Source organism: Hipposideros armiger, unplaced genomic scaffold, assembly GCF_001890085.2.
Source record: "Hipposideros armiger isolate ML-2016 unplaced genomic scaffold, ASM189008v1 scaffold_209, whole genome shotgun sequence".
Lineage (NCBI taxonomy): Eukaryota > Metazoa > Chordata > Mammalia > Chiroptera > Hipposideridae > Hipposideros > Hipposideros armiger.
The window spans coordinates 2,667,202-2,684,133 of NW_017731559.1; the positions used below are offsets into that span (position 1 = coordinate 2,667,202).

General features: G+C 43.2%; 1 protein-coding gene across 5 annotated transcripts in view; it reads right to left on the bottom strand.

Annotated features, from left to right (window-relative positions):
* Positions 1 to 16,932, bottom strand: part of SLC35D4 (solute carrier family 35 member D4) — a 126,943-nt gene that overhangs the window by 6,232 nt on the left and 103,779 nt on the right. For 4 of the 5 annotated variants that reach the window (XM_019653884.1, XM_019653881.1, XM_019653886.1 and 1 more), the window contains one exon: positions 6,577 to 6,641. The exons of the other annotated variant lie outside the window; for it this stretch is intronic. In XM_019653884.1, coding sequence (XP_019509429.1) covers positions 6,577 to 6,641 — 65 coding nt within the window. The remainder of the gene's footprint in view (positions 1 to 6,576; positions 6,642 to 16,932) is intronic. 5 annotated transcript variants of the gene reach the window in all.

The window sequence follows — 16,932 nt, forward strand, 5'->3', positions numbered from 1 at the left end:
CAGCCTACGCTGTTGCCGGCGACTCATGGCAGCCCAGCTCCAGGTTGAGCTGTTGTTCAGCATCTTAGCTGTGGAGGGCAGTGTCACTGGGCCCTCATATGTGGGATCTGAACCGGGGCCCTCTGGCGTCCCAAGCCAGCTCTTAACCATCGCGCCACTCGGCCGACCCCCATAGATTGTTTTTATAATTAAAAAGAAGATCATTAGTTAGACAAGAACAGTTGCTTTGAATTAAAGCCTTTCAAAGTTGACCAACATTGGGTACTTAGGTTTATAATTTTTCTTGGGTACAGTATTTAGAATGGCCAGCCTTCAAGCTGGCCACTTGTTTATTCAGCAAGCACGTAGTGGTAGGCGGAGAGACCAAAAGGTGAATTCAAGGTGGTTCCTCTCCCTGAGGAGCTCACAGCCAGGTGGTAGATGGGGTGTGCACACCTAATTCAGCCTGATACTTGCTGAATGGACTGTACATAGAGGGTGTGGGAGGACTTGACACCTAAGCTGATCCAAATCTCTAGCTAGGAGCTAAGCAAGTTCCTGACATTTCAAGTGGCATTTTCTCCATTAATCACCACAAACCTCTAGATACGTGATTTCCAACTGGGGCGATTTTGCCCCCAAGGGGACATTTGGCAATATCTGGAGACATTTTTTGGTTGTTACAACTGAGAGTGGTACTACTGACATCTAGTGGGGTGGGGCTCAGGTTTGCTGCTAAAAATCCTGCAAGGCACAAGACAGGCCTCCACGACAAAGAATTACCTTGCCCCAAATGTCAACAGTGCTGAGGGTGAGAAACCCTGCTTTAAATGATGACCTATTTTGAGCTCCTAAGCTGTTGCCCTCCCAAGAAGACGGATAATGACATGCGCACTAGTCTCCTAGGTGGTGACTTCGCTGGGGTCATAGACTGTGTTGGTAGCCTCAAAGCTCAGCAGGCACTTCTTGTGGCATGAGACAATATACAAGCAAATGGATATGAGGATGTCAGCTTATACAGGGTCCTCCGGTCTCAGCCAGCCGGGAGAGGGAGAGGCCATCCTGACTCAGAAAGCCCATGTCCACGTGAGGGGGCAGCCTCTACCCATTCCTGCAACAGCTGCCATGGGGAGATGCAGGCCCAACATAACAGCTGTTCCACATTTTCAGAAAAATCTGGAGATCTGCACTTTTATGGGGAAATAACCTGATTTCTAAATGTTGACTAATGAAAGATTTGAAAACAAAAAAACAAGAAACAATAACTATCCAGGGAAACAAAACAGGCCTGCCTTGTGTGACATTTGACCAGTCAAAGCTCTCACAAGGCAGAGACCTGGAGCTGAGAGCTGGCCACCTAGTCACGGCTTGAAAAACACCGAGTGTATGGATAATGCAGACCAGCTTTGTGCAAATGACAGAAAATCTGAAATACAGTCTGACACTCCTCTTCTGGTGGTTCACTTTGTGGTTGGAAAATTCTTGGAGGCTGAAAACACACCATCCTTAAACTCAAGAGTTCTCAAAAATCAGGAAATTCCAACGTCAAGGTTCCTTTTGCAATAATCACACATGCAGTTTCTTTGATTTGGGCGCTCACAGCCTTTCTCTCTATTTTGTCCAGGGCATACCATAAAGTTCACAGGGTGTGAAACGGCCTGGAGACCTGGCCTCTTCTAGACTTCTGCTGTAATATTCAGACAGCATTCCTCCCATGGAGGGCCATCTCACGTTCATTTCTCACACTCAGTTCAACACCTTGGTTTTTTTTAGTTCACTCTGAAATTCTGTACAAAATACAGAATTTTGTATTTCTGAACAAAATAAGCCTTCTGTTGATGCAGGTTTATTTGGAAGAATTTAGACTATCACTGTGAGGGTTAAGACACCGAAATCTGGGGAATAGTGTCAATAATGTACTAGGATACCTTGGCAATTGGGTTTTTCGATGCCAACCTGCCCACCATTTCTGTCACGCCTGTCCACAGAGACAGGTAGAGAAAGAAGGAGGAAGCGTAGGATTAGCTCCCTGCTCCTCAGCCCCAGCTCTGCTCACAAATCGCCATCTCACCCCCTGCCCCTCCACCCTTCCTTGTCTTCTTGGGGCAAGAAAGTTCAAATCTCTTCCCCCCACAGCCTAGCTAAGCCTCTCCCTTCTGCACAAGGTCCAGTTTCAAGACAGTTCCAAGGCCTTCCTGATCACCCCACCCCCTCTCTCGCCTTCAGCCTTCACATTCATTGTGCATTCAAACAATTACTATACCAGGCCACAAAGTATCTGTATGACTTCCCTTCCCCTGAAAACTGCTTGAGGGCTGGATGATGGCTCATGCCTCGTAATGACTTCCATATATTTTGCATACAGCAGTCACTCAATAAATATTTTTAGCTGACTGGTAGAATTATAACTTATAGCAGTAAAATTCAAAGGCAATGAGATCTGTCTTGTAAAAATGCTCCATTGGGCTCCTTAGTTCACCATGTCGGCCCCTGAACAAGAAATAGGGCCGTCTTGTGCTGGGTGACATTCCTTCTGTTTGCTGTCGCGCCATCTAGATGCTCTTTATAGATGATCACACTGGTGGGAGGAGGAACATTTAGGCCAATTTTTCTTCTCCCTCCCTTAAGACCCACTTCTACCTAGGCGCCATCTACACTGCTGGTAAACCCAAAATAGGGCCGTCTTGTGCTGGGTGACACTCCTTCTGTTTGCTGTCGCGCCAACTAGATGCTCTTTATAGATGATCACACTGGTGGGAGGAGGAACATTTAGGCCAATTTTTCTTCTCCCTCCCTTAAGACCCACTTCTACCTAGGCGCCATCTACACTGCTGGTAAATCCTTGGTGTTTCCCGAATCAGTTCCAGGGAGATACATGGCAGGGTATGGGGCCTTGGACACACACAGACCTGGGTTTCAATCCTGGTCCAGTCACTTAGTAGCTCTAAAATCTTGGGTAAAATCATTTAAATGTCTTTGGACCTCAGTGTCTTCATCTTTAAAATGGGGATAACTTGAAAAGTTGTGAAACTCGATGGGATAATATTAATGTAAAAAATGTCTGAAACATAGTAGTTGCTCAATAAATAGTTATTATTATTAAAAGGAAGAGGAGGAAAGGCCAAGAAGAGGAAGAAGAAGAGGATGTGGGAGTACTTCCTAATTTTTATTTTTCTTCCATTTTCTCTTCTTGGGGCTGGAAATGCCCCCAATTAGGGGCTCCCAAGAAAGGGAGCCCCTAATTCTGAATGCTGTGAGCAAAAAGATTTATTTCTGTCAGTCTGGGATGGTTTAGATATGGACCTGCCTTCATGTAAGGAGATGAGCAACTGTAGACATCAGAGGGGCAGCGATTTTCCACTTTTATCCAAGAATGGATCCTGGCACATATTAGGCCCGTGGTAAATATCTATTTATTGTATAAACCCCTGCCAGCCCAACACGACATGGGATGCAAAGTCACTTCCTCATCATGATATTCACAGATTCTGGTCCTGCCCCTCACATTTATCCTGCAGGAATCTACTGACATTTAAAAATAATACCACTGGGCCGGCCAAGTGGTGTGATGGTTAAGAACTGGCTTGGGATGCCAGAGGGCCCCGGTTCGGATCCCACATATGAGGGCCAGTGACACTGCCCTCTATAGCTAAGATGCTGAACAACAGCTCAATCTGGAGCTGGGCTGCCGTGAGTTGACGAGGACGGCCTAGGCTGCAGCCCCTGTGGCAGTGGGTTGCCACGGGCTACCTTGTGTAGCCAGCAGCCAGCGTGAGCGACCAGCAGCCTCAGTGAGCGGCCGTCCAGAAGCCGGCGGCTGATCTGCCTCGCCCGGGAAGAGCACAATGATGGTGCCAGCTTGGGCCAGTGAAGCAATGTCCTCCACAACTAGACTGAAGAACAAAACAACAGCAACTTGTGTGTTCCCCTTTCCCCAATTCCCCAGCACTGTTCCCATCCCCCCAATACCCCAATAAAAATCTTAAAAAAAAATACCACTGCATCTGCGGCTATGACAGCATCAAGGGATTACTCACAAGAAGTCCTGGGAGACGGGAGGCTGCCAGGGGCACTCCCAGGCATCAGTCCTAGCCCTCACCAACCAATTTACAAACAAACAAACAAAAAAACCGAACTCACAGGATTGCTCTGATCCCAAGCATGAGAAAAAAATACTGATTTTCTAGAACTATGCCTTATTTGAGTAAAGCTAAGCAACAATATGATTTTTCTCTCCCTAATGCTGGTAAATAAATGTGAAAATCTCTTCTACACCTTGTCTGTACCCACCTCACTGGCATATATACATTACTGAACCAAACACTGCATTTTTCTCACCATTAAACCAAAATTGTTATGACTTCTGGCAGGTGGCAATAGTGGGAGTGGAAGATAAAAGGCCTTTTACTTGATGCATTTCTGTATTGTTTTAAACATCTCACAAATAGAATGTATTACTATGTAGTTTAAAAATATGTAAGTATATAATCCCCAAATGAAGCACGCCCATTGAGAAGGGAACCATGAGCTATTTTAAGACTTTAAAATCACCTCCCTCTCCCCTGCAAATGACAGCCCAAACCCTTGGTAACGATGGCCTCCCCTGGTTTGCATACAGTTATCTGGAGGAGATCCAAGTGTTAACTTGGTCAGCTCTTCAATGGGCAGAGTCTACGCAGAGCATTCAGAGGTGGAACGCAAGAGATGGTTTCATTATGTTTCCAGCGTGACTGTGACCACCTGGCCCTCGAGCAGAACCACAGCAGGTACAGGGGCCCCAACAAGCCCAAAGTACCTGTTTCCTGTGTCACAGACAGAGAGCTCAGCGGCCTGTTTGTGAAGGACAAGCTGAGGTGCCCCAGTTGGGCTGTCGTGCTACGGCAGTGACGCATTCAAGCAGCCTCCATCTAACCTTGTTACCAGTCGGCCAAATCCCCTTGTGACCACAGCTCTGAGGCCTATGGTGCAGGGCTGTGTGGCCTTTTCCAGGAGGTGTGACCTGAAGTTACTGTCACAGCCACCACATCTATCTCCTGGATAGCCGCTCCACAGCCATTGTCTCACGTGGCTGCCTCGGCCATCCTTCTCAAGTGGCCATGTGCTCACATCACCGACTGCTTCACACCCTTCCCCAGCTCTCTCCTGCATCCACCATGGCGCCCATGTGCCTTGCAGGGGGCACTACCCTCTAGGAGAGAGGCAGACCCTAACAAGCAGAACGATGAACAAGCAAGGTAACGACTGTGGGCGCCATCAGGAGGGAAAGAAGCAAGGCGACGGGAAGCAGCTAGGGCAGTTTATGTAATAGAGTGTGATCAGGGAAGGCCTTTCTGAGGTCACCTGGATGTGGAGACCTGGAGGATGAACAGTCAGTGGCCAACTGCAAAACTGGGTGGAAAGCACTCCAGGACGAGTGGATGAGCCCAAAAACCTCTAAGGTGGGAATGTGGATGCCATGCTCAAGGCGCTGAGAGGCTCTCCCCTCCTCTGACCTCCAGGCCGATTTAGTCACCTACATACTGATATCTCGACTCTCAGGTGTAACGGGCACCTCAGCCTTCATAGATCCAACACAGCTCCAGATAACCCTCTACGCTTACCTTCTAGAACACTGCTCTTCATATATTATTCCCCATCTTGGTGAAGGGCAACTGCATTCTTTCCACAGCTCAAACCAAAAATCTAGAAGTCATTCTAGGCTCTTTCTTTCTCTCAAATCCTATGCCATCAGCACACTGCAGGCAGCCTACCACTTCTTACTGTTTCCATTGCTGTCAGGCCAGTCTTAGCCATGTTGCACCGAGATCATTGCCACCATCCCTATTTGGTCTTCCTGCTTCCTACCTGTCCCCTCTACAGCATATCCTCCACACAGCAGACAGAGGGATGAATTTTAAACAGAGGCTCAAAATGTGGCTCAAAATCCTCTTCACTTTCCCTCTCCTCACACCAAAGCCAAGTCCTACAATGGCCTTTAAAACCCCACATGGTCGGATGCCAACTACCTCTCTTTCCTCATCTCCTGCTCTTCTCCTCATCACACTGCTCTGGTCACATCCCTCCTCAAACACAAGCACACTCCCACCTCAAGACCTTTACACTTGCTCTTTCCTCCAATAAGCCCATGACTCAATCCTCACTCTTTAGGTCTCTGCTCAAATATCACAGGGAGAGGCAGTGCTGTCTTTAAGTGACCGGGTGGGTGCATTCTAAACAAGGATGATTTTAAGCTTGTGTAAGAGAAAATAAATTGAAGGATCAAAGAAACAAAACCCAAACACAGCTGTATCTATAAAATAGCTGTTCTGCAATAGTGGTTACTCTTGTGTGGATGAGTGGCTGGAAGGAGTACTGGGAATGTCCTATTTCCTGATCTGGTTGCTGGCGCTAGTAGGTATAGTTATATTCAACTCGTGAATATTCATCAAGTTATATATTCATGATATATGCACTGTGCAGAATGTATATTTAAATGTCAATAAAATATATACCCAACACACACACCCTTTTGTCAACATTTGAGAGCAAAAATTAGTATCCTCATGAAACCCAAACAACGAATTTTCATTTCCTCTCTCGATGCACATAAAGACTTACCATCCCACAGTTGCACTCGTCAGGATCATATCAAACAGCAATATTGATAACCCAGCTGTGATCACCTGCCGAAATAATTCCAACAAAGGTTATCAGAGTGGTAGGATTTCAGTAACCTTCTCCAAAGCCACTTTTCACAAGCTTAGGTCACGCGAATTCAGATCTCCGACATGAACGTTTCTTTCCACTTCATGCCCTTTTCCTCACACACTTCCCAGCCGCCAGGACTTAGGGCTGTCTCTGAGCAAAGCGTTTGGTGTGGAAAATGCTAACTCCTAGTTTATTTTGGAGGTGGGAATCTTCAAAGAAGCATTTCATTTTCAAACTCTTTCAAGGGAGGCACAGAGCCAGCATCTCTCCAGAGCAGGGGTGCAGGAAGAACACTCATTTCCATCTTGTCTCAGCTGTGCAGAATTCATCCCCAAGGTCAGTGGTGCTCATTAACCTATTCCTGGAGCCTCCAGATAAAATCTATCTGTCAACCTGCCTTTGCCTATAGCACTATCCCCCCACCCCTCCATCCTCATGCCCTGTCTTTCTGGCCCATGTCACACATTCTAAGAAACCAGGTGCTTCCTGGGGAAGGGAGCAATTAAATCATTAATTAATTATTTGCAAATATCTAGAAGCCAAAGGAGAGGGAACAGGTCACTGCCACATCAGCCAGAAATTACAGGAAAGTTTCTTAGGAATGGCAGTAACGGGGCTCAGACTCCTGCGGTGCCTTTAAATAGTTGGCACAAAGAGTGTGCGTGAACCATAGGCCCAACTTTGTCAACACTTGGACTGTCTGCTTAGGAAAAGATGTTTTCCCCCCAGTATTCTGCATTCTGGAATGCCAAACAGCTTCCACTGGGAGGGTCACCCTTTGGACTTGCTTTCTTGCAAGGAGAAGAAGCATGCTGTACTGGGATGGGTCGCTTGGGTTGGATGCCCTTGGAAATGTCAACTACCATCTCACTGAAGGGGACTTCACCTGCCGTCTTAGACGCCTCTTCAGATCTCCAAGCGAGCAGATAGTAAGAAGGAAGGAGTACATTTCATGGGTCTTATCGTAATTCATTTACCATCTGAAAAAAGTCTGGAAATGTAAACCAGAAACCCGCATACATACTTTGTGAGATTTTGGAACCTTTGCAGTCTACCCATTTGGGGGGTCACTTCTGTTTGCTTCCCTTTATTGATTTGCTGCCAAAAACCTTGACAACAAAAAAACGTGTTGTCTTCAGGAACAAAAAAGAAGTGGCAATAGGGTGAGAGAGACAATTGCAAAACAGAACCCAAAGGGCAAGGGGAAAGGAATTATTCAAAGTGTTGAGTGGGGGGGTTTATAATAAAGAACATGATATTATGAATTGCCATTCTTCCACCCCACCCCCTTTTTGTTTTATTTAGAACTTTTGCACCTATGATATAAATCATGTGGGGCTAAAATTTTATTATCTTGCAATACAATTGTCTGGTTTTGGAAAAAAACCACATAAGTTAGTCCATCAGCTTTCCTATTTTCCTGTAAAAGGCAAAGGTGATCTTTACTGTAAAAGCGTCTAGTTGTCTTTAACGTGATCTTTAACGGCCACTGTTCTTAATCAACCTTCTCTTTCTCTTTAATTCCAGTCTGCCATTTTCAGTTTTTGCAAACATGTATTTCATCTGAGTTTTCCAACTTATTACGTTTAGCTTTTTGGAGAAATAGTATTTTATCTCATTTGTCCTCGTTTTTATCACCTTCCCTTTTATTCTTACTTTCATTGTCATTTTCTCTTCCTTTTTTTCCCTCCTTCCTTAGTCTTAACCAAAGTTACTCTTGTTAATCCCTCTTTACTTTTGTAATGTCTTGAGCATTTCCTGGGATGGTACCAATGAAGATGTGTTTCTTGGAATTGCGGAAAAAGCTCCATTCAACTGCAGGATGTTAGTGCTGTTGGCAGCTTGGAACACTTCATTAAATCTCTGTAGGCTTTCCCAATTCTTCACCATTGCCTTCATCTCCTTTACTCCTTTTTACCAGCTCTTTTTTTCCTCTCCTCCCCCCACCACAACTTTATTGAGGAATACCTGACAAATATAACTGTATATATTTAAAGTGTATAGTGTGATGATTTGATTCACATATATATTCACAACCTTCTTTGTTTGGTTTCTCTCCTTACTCTCTATTGCCTCTTTCATATGACTTTCAGTCTAAACTGTGACGCTGACAGCTCCCACATGCCCGGCAATCGTCACAGCCTAGGACTTATGCCTCTGTTCATCTGTGAGTTTCTTTAGCTTAGGAAAAATCTTGTCTGCTGTGAGATAGACAGCTGGCCTGCTTGTTCCTATTAACTGCACCTTTTGCCAAGAAAAACACATCTTAAAATGTTCAAGCCAGTCTTTAGTTGAAAATAAGGTTGGTTTAGTAGCCACGCTGGTGCCTTTCCCATCTGCTGCTTCCTGGAAATGTTTGTATAGTCTCCTGCTTTTCTCCCGAGCCACTTTTTCAAACTTCTCTAAATTTTTATCTTTCAGTGAACAAATGTTCTGCTGGCTGTCTCACTGAAATTTTACCAGTACGTTTGTCTTTTTTCTGTAGAGAATGTACAGTATGCTTGTTTGCACTGTCAAGCTACTGTGTTAGATGGGCCACTTTTTAATCTATTTCAGTAAGAACCCTCAGTTTCTTAGGCTTCTGTTCTTTCTTTTATTTCTACCACTAGTCCTAGCAGTCAGCTATCTTTTTGGAGACATATTCTCCCCCCCTGCACCGCGCCCCCCCCCCACTCTCACCAAAGCTGTACCACTTCAGAAAACTCGCTGCATAAGGACATGTAGCAGCTGACAACACCTTGCTGAGGAGCAGGTGGCACTGCGCAGTTGTCAGCCCGACTTACTCACTTAGTGACTTACACTCATACATCCGCCTCACCATGTATGAGGTTCAAATTCATGCTTCAGCAAACTGATAGATTTCTATATGTCATGGGTTGCCACGGCCACTCAAGAACACTCCAAATTGTGAATAGTAAATCTGCTCATGCCAAGAGCCCACTCTACTTCTAATTCCACTAAGGAACAAACAGAAGCTAAGAGGGGCTGACTATGAGTCTGGGTACAGAATGTCGCATGCATAGTCACCTAGGGGTGGGACTGGAAGGTGGAAGGGACTCTGTAAGCTCGGAGGTGAGGAAACAGTGACACAGAGATGATGTGTGACTTACTCCAGGGGCCTGGCTACTTCCTGGCAGGGAGCTGTAGAACTAAAGCCCTGACTTCCAGGCCAGGCTTCGCTCACAGCCAGAAACTCAAGAAGGGCTTACACAAGCTCCATCCAGCTTTTTTGAAAAAATAATTGACTGAAAGCAGGGACTCAAACAGATATTTGCAAACCCACGTTCATGGAAGCATTATTCATAATAGCCAAAATTTGGAAGCAACACAAGTATCCCCTGATGGATGAATGTACAAGCAAAACATGGTGTATACATACAATGGAATATTATTCAGCCCTAAAAAGGATGGAAATTCTGCAATATGGTACAGCATGATTGAACCTTGAAGACATTATGCTAAGCGAAATAAGCCAGACACACAAGGACAAATACTGTATCATTCCACCTCTCTGAAGTACCGAGAGTAGTGAAATTCAGAGACAGTAGAATAGAGGTTACCAGGGCCTGGGGGGAATGGGAAATGGGGAGTCAGTGTTTAATGGGTGCAGAGTTTCAGTTTGGGATGATGAAGAAGTTCTGGAGATGGATGTCAGTAAAAGTGTAAACTTTTTTTTGAAACCTCAAAGTGGCTAAAATCTGCTCATGAAAAAGACTAATTTACTCTTGGAACTTGACACTCAAGAGACACAGAAGTAGCTACCAATTGTTCTTGCTTACAGAGAGCATTTATTTTATTTTATTTTTATTATTAGTTTTAGGTGTACAGAACAAAGCAATAGTTATCCTTTTCACCCCTCACAAAGTGACAACCCCCCTACCCCTATCTACTGCCCCCCCCGATATCATACATATCTATTACAATTCCATTGACTCCACTCCCCACACTGTACTCCACATCCCGTGACTATATATGTATATTAAATTATAGCTGACATACAGTATTATTCAACGGCAGCTTCAGTTGTACAGTGCAGTGGTCAGGCCTCTACACCATCTATGAAGTGGTCTCCCTAACAAGACATGAGTCCATCTGGCCCCCTAAAAAATATTTATAACATTATTGATTATATTCCCCAGACTGTCTTTCCTATCCCTGAGGCAATATTGTAGTTACCAATTTATGTTGTCTCGTCAGAAAGCATTTTTAAAAATACAATTTTTTCCCCCAAGAAGAAAGAGTCCTGTGCCCTGAGGAATGTCTCCTTGCACACGCAGATCAGAATAACAACACCAGGACCTGCCTGCCACAGGTGGAGCCGTGCCAACAACAGCAGAACTCAATACATTGTGTCGGCAGCAGGGTTTTGAGCTTCCTGGCTTTGTCAACGGATGTCACAACCTCCGTGTTATTTAAACAGAGTTTGGTATTGAAAGCAGATCAGGTTTGTTTTTTAAACATTCATTTCAATTCTAAGACAAATTTTCTGTTTGTTTAAAAGAAAATAAAAGGGAGTGGTTTTTAGTGGGAACCTGCCAGATAGTCATGTATCTGGGGGAAGAATCAGAGATTCAGGCTCATTGTTATTGATTTGTTGTTATTGTTGTTTAAATACATATGACTTTTTAAAAAGTGACTGATTGCAGGGGCGGCTGGTTAGCTCAGTTGGTTAGTGCGTGATGCTGAGTGCAGTATGCACAGAAGGCCCTTCACTGTAACTGCCTTAGTTACAGCCATGCACGCCCTCCTCCCACTTAAACTGGTTGTAGTTTTTAAAACATGGTTTCATTCCATTATCTTGCCTTTGCCCAGCAAGTTCTCTTTGCCTGGAATAATTTTACAGGCATCCCCACACAATTCTTGCTCACCTTTTGAAAATCCATTTCTAGAACACTTTTCCTGAACCTGGCCCCCATCCACACATCTGAGCAGATCAGGCACTTCTGGGGACTTCCATAACCCCTTGCCACTGCACGTGCCAAACTCCACTGAACTGTTTGGTCTCCCCAACCAGGGTGTGCACTATTCATCTTTATATATTTGGGGCCAAAGAACAGAGATTTGCATATGGTAAGTGCCTGATATATTTTATGAAGCTGCACTAGATCATCAGAGCTGGTTATATAACCCCCAAAAGTCACAATATTGTTTATTTTAAAACCCCTTTTCATAGAGTAGAGACAATTGGAACTTAGACGTGAGAACCATGGGGATACCCTCATCTCTGCTTCTTTGAACTGATTACGTCCATGGGGCTAGAAAGAGTTCCACAGAGAGGATCTGAGACTGGTTCCCTAGTTCTAAGTTCAAAAATGTGAAGGAAGAGTCTGATTGGCTCCTGGACCAACTGATTAGGCCGGGAGGCAGAGTAACGTAAGCACATGGAACCTTACCCTTGAACTTTATGGTTGGAATGCAAAAAGGAGTATTTCCCTAGTGGAAGGTAGGGAAAGTGCTGGGCGAACAGAACAGATGTCTTCTATACCCTTGCCATTGACATCCTCTGGGAGCCTGTAGGGAATGCAGAATCTTGGGCCCCATCTCTACTGAGCAACATGTACTGGAATAGATCTCCAGGTGATATGCATGCGCATTAAAATGTGAGGAGTTCTGTTCCACCCCCTCCAACTCCAGCACTGTCAAGACCTACTCTATCCAGCTGGTGTTGCCACATCTCCAAGAAAGGACAGACTCTAGCTGTCTCACCAGCTGCAGAGCTGGAGGTGTGTGTCAGAACGTCCTGTAGTCTGTGTCGCAGAATCACATATGAATATTACTAACCCGGCATTCCTTTTAGGTTAAAGAGTAAATCTAACAAAAATTTACAATCTGAGAGCAGGCTCTCTTTTTTTTCCCTAGGAGCCAAGGAACTATTCTAAGTCCACCAGACAAAAATCACAGCTAAGGCTGAGAACTCTATTTAGCATTTAAAAAGTATTCAACGAACCCTTATTACTGATCCCATGATTTATTACCATGATCAGTATAATTATCAATGACAGACAACTCATGCTAAACTCTGGGCATGGCTGTTAACAATATTTCGTATCACCTAATTAAAATACACAATGAGCCATTGTCAGGTATCAGAAACACAACACTTACCGTAAGCACAATGGGATAGAGACTATAGATGAGAAACAAGAAGAGATTAGGGTCATATGAAGGAAGGATAAAGTTTAAACCTAGAAAAACCTTAGATGACTTTTAACAAACTACTGCATTTTACAGAAGAAACAAGAGAACAACATTAAAAAAAATGATATGAATATCTAGTTCATGGAAGGCAAGGAAGAAAAGTAACCAAAATTTAAAGACGCATAAAATGTTCCAGACTGACATCAGACTCTGCAGTGTCACATATATGAGCTCATGTGCTCCTCTTAACATCCCTGCCCAGACGGTGCATAGTCCCATTTTACAGATGAAAAAAGTGAAGCTCCCAGAGGTTAAATACCTTACTCAAAGCACACAGTCACAAGGAAAGCACACCCAGGTCTCCTGGTTCCTGTGCCAATCCTCCTTTTCCAACTCTAAGCTACCCTTGGTGGTAGCTTTGCTTAACCGTGGAGATGTCCCCTTGACTAGGTAGTTCTCAACCCTGGTCACACATCAGAATCTCCTGAGAAGTTTTTTTTAAAAAGCAAAGTAAAGTACTGTGCCATATCAATCAAATTGGCATATCTTATAATGAGGCCCAGGTATCAGCATAAAAAAAAGATCCCCTAATGATTCTCATATGAATTTAAGGTTGAATCTGTGATTATTGATGTATTTATTAGTTTTAGTACAAGTATCCCTAAGGCTGCCAAAATTCATAGAACCACTTGAAAACATTGATGAATAGGCCAGAACCTGGTCAAAAATACATCATAATTCCTATCACCATTACCACCACTGCAGAGATCATTTAATGCACCATTTTACATTCCCTCCAGCAGCAGTATGAGGGTTCCAATTTCTTTTTTTTTTAAGTTTTTTTTTAATTGGGGAATTGGGGGATGGGAACAGCGCTGGGGAATTGGGGGAAGGGGAACAGACAAGTTGCTGTCGTTTTGTTCTTCAGTCTAGTTGTGGAGGACGTCGCTTCACTGGCCCAAGTTGGCACCATCATTGTGCTCTTCCCGGGCAAGGCAGATCAGTCGCTGGCTTCTGGATGGCCACTCACACTGGCTGCCGGCCACACACGGTAGCCCATGGCAACCCACTGCCACAGGGGCTGCAGCCTACGCTCACGCTGGCTGCTGGCTACACACGGTAGCCCATGGCAACCCACTGCCGCAGGGACTGCAGTCTATGCCATCACTGGTGACTCTCGTCAGCCCAGCTCCAGGTTGAGCAGTTGTTCAGCATCTTAGCTGTAGAGGGCAGTGTCACTGGCCCTCATATGTGGGATCCGAACCGGGGCCCTCTGGCGTCCCAAGCCAGCTCTTAACCAATGTGCCACTCGGCAGGCCCGAGGGTTCCAATTTCTTCATACCCTTTACTTACCTCTTTTTTTTTTTAATAGCCATCCTAGTAGGTGTGAAGTGGTATCTCATTGTGGTTTTGATTTGCATTTCACTGATGGGAACATCTTTTCATGAGCTTATCGGTCATTTGTTCATCTTCTTGGGAAAACTGTCTATTCAGCTCCTTTGCCCACTTTTAAATTGAGTTATGTGTCGTTTTACCATTGAATTATATAAGTTCTTTGTATATTCTAGTTACAATTCCCTTATCACATATATGATTTATCTGTGGGGTGTCTTTTCACTTTCTTGATGGTGTCCTTTGCAGCACAAGAGTTTTCCATTTTGGTGAAGTAAAATTTATTTTTTTTCTTCTGTTGCTTGTGCTTTTGGTGTCAAGACTTACATTCTGAGTAGCAAGGAATTATAAATCGCTATTCCATCTGACATCTTAATTAACACTATACATGTATCATACATTCCATTATACCATGGCTTCCTTTTTATAGAGCCATTCATTTATTCTACCTTCAAACATTTATTTTCTATTTTAGAACATAATCTACCCAAATCATGTGCTACATTATTTGATTTATAATGAGTTTCCAATGTGATTTTAGGAAAGAAGCCAATAATATCATGCTATGTGATATGAATCCAAGGTTTTGTGATTCAATAGAAATCTGGGGATTAATAAGCATATACAGCAGATCCTCAAATAACATTGTTTTGCTCAATATCATTTTGTTATAACATTGATGAAAAAAATTGATTCCCAGCTGGGGCCACTGTCTGTGTGAAGTTTGTACATTCTCCCCATGTCTGTGTGGTTTTTCTCTAGGTGCTCTGGTTTCCTCCCACACCCCAAAGATGTTAGGTGAACTGGTGTGTCTACATTGTCCCAGTATGAGTGATTGTAGGTGTGTATGAATGGGCCCTGAGATGGAAGAGCATCCTATTCAGGGTTGGTTTCCATCTTGTGCCCTGAGCTGCTGGGATAGGCTCTGCAACCCTGAACTGGAACAAGCAGATTAGAAAATAATTATATTACTTGTTTTTATTAATCTTTCTTAAATGTATGAATAGCTTATATTTACTTCAATGTTTAATATTAGAAGTGTTGGGGGTATTTATTTAGAAGTTTGGTGATGTTTTTGTGACCAGGAATATGCCATAGGAACTTAACTTTTGTATGTGTCAATTAGCCTAGGGTAAATCTGGTTCTGTTGTATGTCATTTTGCTTAAAGTCACAGTTTCCAAGAAGCTATCAATGGTGTTAAGTAAGGACTTACTGTATATTTAATGAAAGAGTCTAGAAAACTTCATGTAGTAGTTCTCCATATATATTCATAGTAATTTTGAAGAGATTGGTGATCAGTTCTTTAAAGTAGTAATAGAGGGACGGAGCGTTGAGGTGATCTAATCTCGCCCCTAAATTTCAACACTATACAAATGTCATTCCATTGTCTATTGGTATTCATAGTTTCAGTTAAAATGTCAGTTGTTTCTTTAAGAGAATGTCTTTTTTCTCTGGTTGATTTTAAGATTTTCTCTTTATCTTTGATTTTCAACAGTTTGACTGGGATATGCCTAAGTATGGTTTTCTTTTTCTTTTTTGTTTGTGGGTTGACGTCTTTCAGCAGTTTTGGAAAATCCTAAGCCATTTTCACCTCAAATATTGATTCTCCCCAATCTCTCTTTAACATCTAGAACTCTAGTTACACATACACTAGGCTTTTTGACGATTTCCCCCATGTATCTATGCTTTGTTCTGTTCTTTCCATTCTTTTTCCATCTTCATGCTTTACTAATCCTGCTACACTGTATCTAGTCTGCTCTTAGACCCATCAAATAACTTATTAATTTCAGATATGTTCTTCAGTCCAATTATAACTATTTAACTTTTTATGTTGAAATTTGAAAATTGAAAATTTTCCCATCATTTAATTAATCTTGTCCTCTATTTTCTTTAATATATTATTCATAGTCATTTTAAAGTTATTTCTAGCATCAACATCTGGATCATTTGTAGTTCGGTTCCTATTACTTTTTTCCACTTATTAGTTATGTTTTCCTGACTCTTCCCATGTCTATAACTTTGACTGTATGCTGGACATTGTGTATAAGAGAACTGTAGAGGCTCCCACTGATAACTTCTACCTGAAGTGTTGCCCTTTTCCTCTACTATGATGATAGGCTCAATCCAATCAGGGATTGAGTGAATCAGAGATGGGTTATAGCTTTAGTAAGACTCAGTCCACCTCTACTTTATCTAGTGTTTTAGGTATGGCCCTCCTAGACTTGTGTTTAAGAGCTTAGTGGATCGCTGTCTCCTCATCCCTGAAAGTTCTACTTTTCAGAAGTTTTGGCCTTAGTTTTTTAGCCTCCCATGCCACACAGTTTCAAAATCTGGCAGTTGTACATTTGCTGAAGGCCCCTACTTCTAGCAGGATTCTGTCTCCTAAGTACCCCAAGACTGTGAAAGTTTTCACTTTCTGGGCCAGCCCACAGTCTCCTGAGCTGCCCCCAGAACACAGTCTCATGGGAAAATTGGACTTGCCTTTGGGGCTCTTTTAGTTTCCAGTCCATCAAGTCAGTTCTACACAACTGCCAAAAAGCTCTGCTAGTTTCTTTTTCCTGCAGAATATTTCTTGTTATTGTACCAAGTCAGATCCTTAGCTCACACCCAGAGCCAACAAATATCCTACCCCTTCTCCAACCCCATGAAAAAAATAAATAGCCTGTGTTACTCAGTATACCTAGAAAGAGTTCTTCTTTTTCTGGAGATTTATTTAATTTAGTTATCACTACTTT